At 40.2% G+C, this 10134-nt stretch overlaps 2 protein-coding genes across 3 annotated transcripts in view; one reads left to right on the top strand and one right to left on the bottom strand.

Annotated features, from left to right (window-relative positions):
* Positions 1-2301, top strand: part of LOC124255885 — a 4849-nt gene extending 2548 nt beyond the window's left edge. Inside the window, exons 3-6 of the mRNA XM_046689831.1 lie at positions 1-43; positions 187-234; positions 589-693; positions 1852-2301. The exon at positions 1-43 is cut by the window's left edge and continues 260 nt beyond it. Of these exons, the coding sequence (XP_046545787.1) occupies positions 1-43; positions 187-234; positions 589-693; positions 1852-2024 (369 nt within the window). The 3' untranslated portion in view covers positions 2025-2301. The remainder of the gene's footprint in view (positions 44-186; positions 235-588; positions 694-1851) is intronic.
* A 374-nt stretch (positions 2302-2675) lies between these two features.
* LOC124255883 lies at positions 2676-9114 on the bottom strand. 2 transcript variants are annotated; one of them, XM_046689828.1, is made up of 7 exons: positions 8991-9114; positions 7939-8301; positions 7034-7342; positions 6530-6580; positions 5083-5160; positions 4482-4574; positions 2676-3900 (listed from the first exon to the last, which is right to left on the bottom strand). In XM_046689828.1, the coding sequence occupies exons 1-7, from the start codon at positions 9040-9042 to the stop codon at positions 3650-3652; spliced, it is 1197 nt and encodes a 398-aa protein (XP_046545784.1). In that variant the 5' UTR covers positions 9043-9114; the 3' UTR covers positions 2676-3649. The 2 variants fall into 2 exon arrangements, with proteins under 2 accessions (XP_046545784.1, XP_046545785.1); XM_046689829.1 differs by lacking the exon at positions 4482-4574.
* Between the last annotated feature and the right edge of the window lie 1020 nt (positions 9115-10134).

Here is a 10134-nt window from a genome sequence, read left to right as displayed (position 1 = left end):
TCCAGAAGTGTCATGATTGATGTTGAAGATAATGTCGCCGAAGGTACGTTTTTCACGAAAGAAAAGTGTGTATGTAACAAGACAAAAGGTACACATTAAAAACAATCCATGCTTTTATACATCCATAAATTAGCTCTAATCTCTCGCATAAACTGTATTTACAAACACATGTTGTACACATTTCAGCGCCATGGAAAACTCATAACGTGGAACAAATACTTACTTTCACACAAGGTGAGCCATTTTTGTTATAAATACCGTCAGGAACCCGGGTTAGAATTGTTCTTCAGTAACCCATGCTTGTCGTAAGAGGCGACTAACGGGATCGGGTGGTCAGGCTCGCTGACTTGGTTGACACATGTCATCGTATCCCAGTTGTGTAGATCGATGATCATGCTGTTGACCACTGGATAGTCTGGTCCAGACCCGATTATTTACAGACCGCCGCCATATAGCTTGAATATTGTTGAGTACGGCGTAAAACTGAACTCACTCACTCGCAGTTACAATATTTGCACCTAATGTCGAATATACGTTATCGTTATATGTATCTTCCTACTTATAAAAACTTTGTCCATTTTGATTCAGGTGATCACGTCAAGCACATCAGTTATACGACGTATATGCTCGGGGGGCTCTGCTCTGTAATGACCATGGCGGCTGTACTGCTAACGCTGAAAACCAGAAGTACATGTATGTATTTAGTGAGAATATGGTTACCCTCTGTGTTTCTATATCTATTTGGTTGTCTCTCTGTCCGTCGTCCGTTTGTTTGAGCGTACAGTCCAATATTTTCAATATAAATATATTTAAATCAAAACAACGTCGAATAATTCAACTAAACTGTTTCATTAGTATCATATGAAAGTAATATTATTCCTAGTTGCGTTTTGTTTCGAATTTGAAATATGCATATATACAAGTTTGGTATTTGATAAGGGAAAGTGATGATTTTGTCAGAAACATTTAAAAAAAATATTATTTTTGGTCCGTATCCGACATTATGCCTTCCAAGGAAAAACGTCATTGATTAGTTTTGAAAACAGTCCTATCTTCACAGGCAGTTACAAAAAGATACTTACTGGTACTACTGACAATACTGTAAAGTTACCATGTCCCACCTTTCCAAACATGTTTTTCCTCAGTGTTTTGACACTGAAATCGTACTATATTTCCGAATGAATAATGTTACTGCGATGTTTCACAGCAAGGCACACTTAGTAATATGAACTAACTTCCATGCAGTGGAGATACTAAGATGTTTGGTGACCAGGGTCGTTATATCCAAGGCCTCTGTAAAACTTTCAAAACGTTTTATGGGATGTAGGAATTTTCAAATAGGGACGTATCAATGACAAAAACGATGTCCAAGGCAATTCCCTATTTTGACTTGTACCATACGTTCCCGGTCTTCCTCATGTGAATAATTGACAAGCCTTTGCGTGTATTTGTAGGGGCAGGCTGTTAAACCTGCAAATTCGTACAGTTATACTTTCTTAATTCATATGTAACCGAGGGGGGCTGGGGTAGCCAAGTGCTCAAGTGTTCGCTCGTCACGCCGAAGACCCGGGTTCGATTCCCCACATGGGTACAATGTATGAAGCCCATTTCTGGTGGCCCCCGCCGTGATATTGCTGGAATATTGCTACAAGCGGCGTCAAACCATACTCACTCATATGTGACCGAATAGCATCACGGCCTCAGGTAACTTTAACAATGATGCCTGTTTCATATTTTGCCAGCAGCAAACATGGGTGTACACCTTCGCTTTCTTTGTTATTTAAAAAGACCTGTACTACCTGGTGCAGAAATATTCACAATAGAATTCAATGTTTCCTCCTTGCCGTGCAGGCTATAAACGACGCTGGTCCAGTGCTGAAAACCAGACCGACAAAGACGAGGAAGTACAACTTTCGCAAAGTCACATTTCCGATCTTCATTCATTCACCAAGGAGGATTTTACAACAGATAACTGTGAAAAATGCCTTCTAACGTCTTCACAAAAGTGTGACAACATTGTATGACCTTTCATACGTTCGCATCGTCACATATACCATCTTCATTCACTCACCAAGAAGGATTTTACGACAGATAACTGTGAAAAATGCCCTCTAACGTCTTCACAAAAGTGTGACAACATTGTATGACCTTTCATACGTTCGCATCGTCACATATACCATCTTCATTCATCCACCAAGAAGGATTTTACGACAGATAACAATGCAAAAAACCCTGCACAAAATGTGACCACAATTTATAACTTTTGTTTGTTTCAACACACAATAAAATCTCATCCAACCCTGTCTTGTGTTTTCACCAGCAGCCTTCTGGCTGGACATGTATTTAGCACTCCCGCCTCCCTAGAATAAAGGACGTCCAAGCTGCTAGGCACTGTAGGCTTGGGTTCCAGTAAATACAGGAGATATCTTGTTTTCTACATCCCTGTTTGTATTAGTAGACTGTTCTGTGTGTGCAGTGCGGTTGGAGGTATATGCATATGAAGTCAAATATGTAAATGTTTATTTTCATTTCGAGATCTGTAGGGAACACAGGATGAGCATGACGGGAATGTTGTAGTGTTTGTGAACATCCATTTATACAAAGACGTTAAGTAACACAAGTGATGATCTCCAAATTTTACAGACACACGTACTGTGGAACAAATGAAATACAAATGGAATTAAAACAGGTTTTAATTACTTTTTGGGACATTCAGCTATTCAAATGAATGGCTGATTATGTGTTAGAAGTTTCTATTTCTCGTGTGTGCAAGCGGTGAAAATTGAGGTATACTAAACAAATACCCTGTGTATTATTGCTGCATGACCAAGGTCTACTGCGTAAACCTAAACACGAGGGACGGGAGCAGGACAATTTTATACAGACATTTTCCATAAATCGCCCACTATATATCAGAGAGTGAAACAGTGTGCACTTTATATCTATATATATATATTTTAAACTCTAATTCGAATGGTAAAGAGTAACATTCTGCTCAAAATAATTTATGCTCGACTTGATCTATATAACAAGCACTTTTTATCAAAATAACATTGATAAAAATGAAGTGAACAATACAATACACAAAAACTTCTTCGATCTTGACTTATGTGTATGTATATAAACATTTTATTTTTAACATGACAACACATCTTGATGTCCATTAGCTGCAGTATCAACATGGAAAATAAAGAGGCTGTTTAGATCAACGCTGGAAGAAATGTGCAGTGCCAATATACAGAAACGTATTGTTCAGATCGATAACCTTTTGTCCAGGTAGCCAGTGTCTGAGTTGAAGACTTATGTCAAATCGTGTGTCACGCACTACGCACTACATGAAAGCCGATACTGTGAGTGACCCGTCTTGAGTGACAGCTTGGTTGAATAATATTCAAATTCTTATTGTATGAAATTAAATAGATACATATATATGAATTGCATACGGGATGGTACGGTATAATGAAACATCGTATATTGATTTGTTTATTTGTTGTTTAACGCCACACTGAACAATTTCCACCTATATCTGGTCGGTTAACATTTTTGAGTCTGGACCAGTGAATCCAGTGATTGACATCATGAGCATCGATCTTCGCAATTGCTGTAGATGAAATGTTTGAAGCAAGGCAGAGAGAGAGATACATATTGGCTACTCAATTTCCTCATAGACGGGTTCAGCATGAAGGGTTTCGCTCTGTAACACGCTGCTGTCTGTAGGTCGCTCGGGATGAAGATAGGCCGCTTCATGGGTTCCCATGCCCTTGTGAGAACGGACACTTGATATGTCACTGGTGTGAATGATTATGACTTTACTTCCTGTTCCTTTGGTAAGGTGACTTTCGGTGAGGTGTGAGTCGGAAAAGCTGTTTGTAGACGAGTGATGACATTTACATTTCCGATCTAGAAATAAAACAGTTGGTTACACGGCATTGATGTTTTCATGTATCTGTTTTACCATGAACTTTTGTCTTTCAAGTAAAATGTCCCTTTAGCATAAATTAGACCTATAATGAAACAAAATGATGACGGCTTTCCGCATAATGACCATTATCACCACAATCAACCATTGCCCAATTATATGATGTCTGTCTGTAAACAAAGTCGAGTCTGGAACAAACAGTCCAGTGTTTGACAACCTGACCACTCAATCCCGTTAGTCGCCCCTTAAGAGAAGTTACTGAAGATCAATTCTAACTCGGATCTTCGCGGATCTAAATATTGTGAATTAGCTGGACCATATCTAACAAAACAATATGCCTATATTCCTTCTCTTTTTAACATAAATTTTAATTCAATTCAAGGTTTCCTTGAACAGACAATCCAGTGATTGACATCATGAGCATCGATATAAGCAATTGGGAAACGACGACATGTGTCAAGTCAGCGAACCTGACCACGCAATCCCTTTTATCGCCCCGTACGACAAGCATGTGTTGCTGAAAATCAATTCCAAACCGGATCTTCACGGGTGGCAAATTTACCTGTTAAAAAGAGGTGAAGCATAGTAAAGACCAGGATAACAGCAAACGCCGACACAAGAACATATAGCACCGTCAGTCCTGTTCCCCCTCTGTCTGTTACAGCAAACACAAAACAATACAAGGTTTGATTGTAACAACTTGATTGTTCTCCTGAATAAATGAATTAAATGTAAAGCGATAAAACCGGTCAACAGCCATTCAACGGCTCTTCTAAGAGCAGAGTCGATTGTGACATGTCGACCATATCATGAGCATATGTTTATGAATCATCATCAAATAATAATGATACCAGGTTTTCGCTAACAGGTAAGAGTATCCTGCCCATTGGTGCTACCTGTTACACACATGTGCTAAGGCTGGGTTCAAACCTCATCCAGATTTACGGCCAATATCTACATATCTGGTAGTTTGGGATCAGCCCTGATGACATGAAACATCGACGAATATTGTAAATATTATTGCGTTAAACATTGTCCGTTAAAAGGATAAAATGAGTCATGAAATTTGTTCGTACAGAGTTTTACTCATTTTAACCATGTGACAGGTAAATTAGGCTATACCACCTTGACATTCTGGTGTGTATTATTCTATATTAACTTACCTGGCTGTGTGATGGTTGTTGAGGAAGTGAGTTCCTTGTTTGTCACTGTAACCTCGCTTGTCTCTTCGTTTGAGATGCCTTGAAAGGAATTCTGATTTTGATTGTATGAACAAATTGAATAGAGGCGACAAAACCCTTTCTACATCCATAGGAAATGACAGATGAATACAGATGTACATTGTTTGTTTACGATACAGTCCACACTTTCAACTCATTTGGACATTAAGGTGAGTCAATACCTGTTACCCTTCCGTCACTTTGTAATTACATGTAATATTTAACATCCCCATTACAGCAAAACTGAAACCCAGCACTGGCCTATTTTAAAGGGAAGTGAATTTGTACTGGCATTTGGTCTTCAATCATCCCATACTGACAAACCCCGTGACTACGATTAATGTGAAATTAAATGGACATCGAGTTATGTAGGTTGGGACAATATTGTATATACACTACAAGTTGTATCCTTCTCTCGAGGGTAATACGGTCTGATGTACGCCTTTTTGTAGCAGTGTCAGCCCTCGCCTACCGGGTAACACTGCTACAGATACAGCTTGCCGGTAGGCGAGGGATGACACTGCTACAAAGAGGCGTACATCAGACCGTATTACCCGAAGGAGAAGCGTACAACGTATTTATCTTGCCGTCATGTTGAATGTACAAAATATTATTTTGTTTTATTTTGAAGATCGATAGGCTCTCTAACGACTATATTACATATAAACAAAATGGCGTCTGCCTCTCGACTGGAATTTTTAAATCAGTGAAATTTATTATGACAAGCTTAAAATGCTATAAAAATGTTTAATTATGTTTAAGTTGAGTGTGCAAACGACACAATGTATAAAATAGTTTAAAATAAAGCAGTGAAAGTCGGTAATATAAATGTGTACATAGCGAACTCAAAACAGCTATTCAAACGGTTTTCGAACTCTGTACACTGCATGCGTCATGTTATGATGCCATACGATAGTTAGCGATGCAGCTTCTCGGCGGAGAGTTTAGCGGTTACCGTGGCAGGGGGTAATATCTTTTCCATTTGTGACCCTCCTGGGAGGGGTGACACGGAAACTTGTTAAAGCGTCATTGACCAAGGAAGGTAAGATAAATGCATAACTGATTACCAACAAAATTCTTGTGAAGGATAAACATATGATTATGTTAGTCTTGATACAATAATTGTACAATGAACAAAGAGGGATATACTTCTGCTGAAAGGACTTTGATTTCAGATGTTAAAGGGCACCTGGTAATTTCCCATAGGCAGCAAAGTAGTGTGTTTAATTTAACGTAAAACGCCAGATGATACACACGTCTAATTGATAGTTCCAAATAAATGATATTTATGAAATGCAGCCATGAACAAGTTCAATATCCCACTGTCAAACATTCAACGTCTGGAAAATTTATTCATCTGAGTATAGAAATATTTTAATTTGGATCTTACCTGGAAATGACGTTGTGACATTTGGATACATTCTTACGAGCGGCAAATTATCTAAGAAAAAGAGAGAAAACAAGTATATACTTTGATTGATTTGAGTTAATTGCACTTCAATTCAATATCATTCTGGGTGGTATTTGAAGCCAATTTCTGGTGTACCCCACCGACAAATTGCTGAGACATTGTTAAAGGCAGCGTAAAACTAACTTACTCAATATTTTCAGAAGTTACTTGCCTCGCAAGTAGGTTAAAGTGTTGATAATAGTACTAATGATAATGATGATGACGGTGACAATGGCGACGTTGATGATATGATAGTTAAATGTATTAGTCATGCCTAGTGGTTAAAGAGTTCGCTCGTCACGCCGAAAACGCCGGGTTCGATTTCCCCCCATGGGTACAATGTGTGAAGCCCCTTTTAGGTGTAAACCGCCGTGATATTGCTGGAATATTGCTAGAAGCGGCGTAAAACTGTACTCACTCAATATAACTCTCTATATTTCTAACCTTCAACGGGAGAATGTGACATATTTATTTGTATTTCGTTCTTGAGTTCCCCGCTACGGCATTCAGCAGAACCTCCGGCGTCCACCCTGGAGACAGTATACATTGTAGAGCTTGTACACATGTGGGCACATTCAGATTCATTGTATATGCAATAACTCGATACAGTGTGTTTCTTTCGATTTGGCAAAACCCATGTCCAATGGGCCACCTCAGCACTCTTCAACACGGAGCAGGTAATGTTGACCACTTCGCCATCAGTGTAAGCAGGTCTGTCCGGTGTCATTGTGAGGGACACAGGGCTTGGACCTCCTGTATGAAACCAGAAGTATCACTGTCAGTCATGTATTGTTCAGTGAGGAAATATAGTATAACAAGAGTACGACACAATTATGGAAATACTATGGATCACGTCAATATTTTCATGTAAAAGAGGAACAGTCAGGTGTACGTGAAGCACGTGCACAAGTGCCGACAATGTTATTGATTCATTCACCTGTGCTGTGCCGTCTCCATCATTTCTTGCACATCATGCTGTTCCTCCCCCCCCCCCCCTCCCTCGTAACAAATAGTGAACTGTGACATAAATTCTGCCAAAAACTCACAGATTTGGTCTGATGTTTTGATTATGATCAGCGTTTTATTGAGTATTATATATTTATTAGTTTTCGAGTTAGATTGCAATTCATGGGTCTGCTTTTGAGTCAAACGGACTATAGTATATGTGGTATTCGTTGAACACAATTATATGTATTACTCAGAGATAGAAAAGAGGCACACAACAGCACTTCAACACAATTTGTTATTCATGCTTCCTTTTCTTGGCGGCACTTTTACCAAAATCGTAACAGAACACGGACAAAAACCACTGCAGTGAGAAACATAATCAAAAAGTTGGTGTGACTAACCCATGACTTGCACACGAGATGCAACAGGTCCAATCTCCATACTCGCATACAAACGTCGAACTGCCATGCTACAGGAGTACTCTCCCTTGTCACTGCATGTGACCTTGTCCAGTGATAGCTCGAGAAAGGCAGTGGAAAACGGCCCTGTAGACACAGAACCTGTAGCATTGTATTTCGGTTCCGCCATCTCAATGCTTCCATCCTGGAATAAAACAGCAATGGAAACCCCTCCTTTCTTAAGCATTATCGAGTACACCGTGTCTGTCTTCGAGAAGTCAACACCAAGGCTACATCGCACTTTCATGTGTCGTGAAATGCCAAGCTGTATTACCTTCGGCTGGATATCAAGGGTGATCTGACAACCTGCATGAAAACAGAAAACAATATGCAAGCAGAACGCATTGGAGTGAGTGCGTGAGTGGGTTTAGTTTTACGCCGCACTCAGCAATGTTCCAGCTATATGGCGGCGGTCTGTAAATAATCGAGCCTGGAACAGACAATCCAGTGATCAACAGCATGAACATCGATCTACGCAACCTGGATACGATGATAAGTGTCAACCAAGTTAGCGAATCTAACCACCCGATCCCGTAAGTCACCTCTTACGACAAGCCTGGGTTGCTGAAGATCAATTCTAACCCGGTTCTTCACGGGCTGAACGTACTGGACGGTAACAGTATAGAATTCAAGAGCCACAGTCTTGATTATACGCCAAAACAGATCGCATTTGGCATGGAGGGCTAAAAAACTGTGACAATTATATGAACAGACAATAATGTGACACCGGGTGTCCATAAAAAAGAAGACTATATTCTGCTTTTGTGGTAGCATTTAGTGTATCACTAGTCACAATTTCCATACACGTAAATAGCAAAAATATTAATTACAAGAGGTAGTTGCACAGATATCACCATGACAGACCAAGGACATATTCATTCATCATTGAAAGTGGTTGGAATGAACTGATGATAGCATCGACTTTGAAATATGTACGAAGTGTGCTCAGTGATCATTAAGTTTGTCCATCAACCTCACTTTCTAGGAAAACATACCAGACCACTCAGCGAATAAGATGTAGAGTATTGTCCGAAATAATCCATCCATTTTGCTGAATGAAAAGGGAGATGCTCACTGTCCGCTGGTTGTACAAACTCCGCTCCAAAAGGAAGGTTTCGTATTTGCCGAGTGATGCCTGCACAGTCAGGACGTATAGCCGGAAATAATTTTCTACAGTGACAAAAATAGATCCATTGTGCGAATACTATTCTCCGGGGTTAAACAGCAACTGATTGTTTATATGCAGTACAAACACTATATTCGGGTAGACTTGCGTGGAATTGTTTGTATGTTGTTTAACTCCGACCAAAAGCCGAACTATATGTCGGCGGCCTCTGAATAATCTAGTCTGGACCAGAAAGTCCAGTGATTGACATCATGAGCATCGTTCTGCGCAATTGGGGCATGATGACATGTGTCAACCGAGTCAGCAAGCCTGACACCCGACCCGTTAGTCTCCTCTTACAACAAGCATGGGTTGCTGAACATCAGCTCTAACCTGGATTACAATGTACTAACTTGGAAATCACCAATTCCGGTCGTGCTACTAGGCAATTGTTCTTAGAGTCAGCTGTTTTTCAGATGTAACGGGGACGGTGGGGTAGCCTAGTGGGTAAAGCGTCCGTTCGTCACGCTGAAGACCCGGGTTCGATTCCTCACATGGGTACAATGTGTGAAGCCCATTTGTGGGGTTCCCGCCGTGTTATTGCTGGAATGTTGCTTAAAGCGGTGCAAAACAATACACAGTCTTTGGTTCCATCCACGGCCGCGTCGTTCTGAAAGACGTTAAGAGATGGTACTTGTTGTTACCTTGACTGAGACTCATCACTAAGGGGATGAGACAAAGATTGACTAACACGGAGTCGATGTCCTCTGTCCTAGTGCTGTATTCATATTAAAACAGAGGCACGGTATGTCATAATGGTATTACTTAACATGCATCGGACTTTTCCATCTAACGTTTCGACATTGAAATATTGGTTTCCTGAGACGACAAGGCACTCATCACTCAGGGGATGAGACAAGGACTGGCTAACTGGCTAACACGGAGTCGCTGTCCTCTGTCTTAGTGCTGTATTCATATTAAAACAGAGGTACGGTGTGTCATAATGGTATTACTTAACATGCATCGGACTTTTC

This window comes from Haliotis rubra, unplaced genomic scaffold, assembly GCF_003918875.1.
Source record: "Haliotis rubra isolate DU_JTF1 unplaced genomic scaffold, ASM391887v1 Scf610, whole genome shotgun sequence".
NCBI classification, from domain to species: Eukaryota; Metazoa; Mollusca; class Gastropoda; order Lepetellida; family Haliotidae; genus Haliotis; species Haliotis rubra.
Note: the sequence above shows the minus strand (reverse complement) of the source record. Positions and strands in the feature narration are given on the sequence as shown.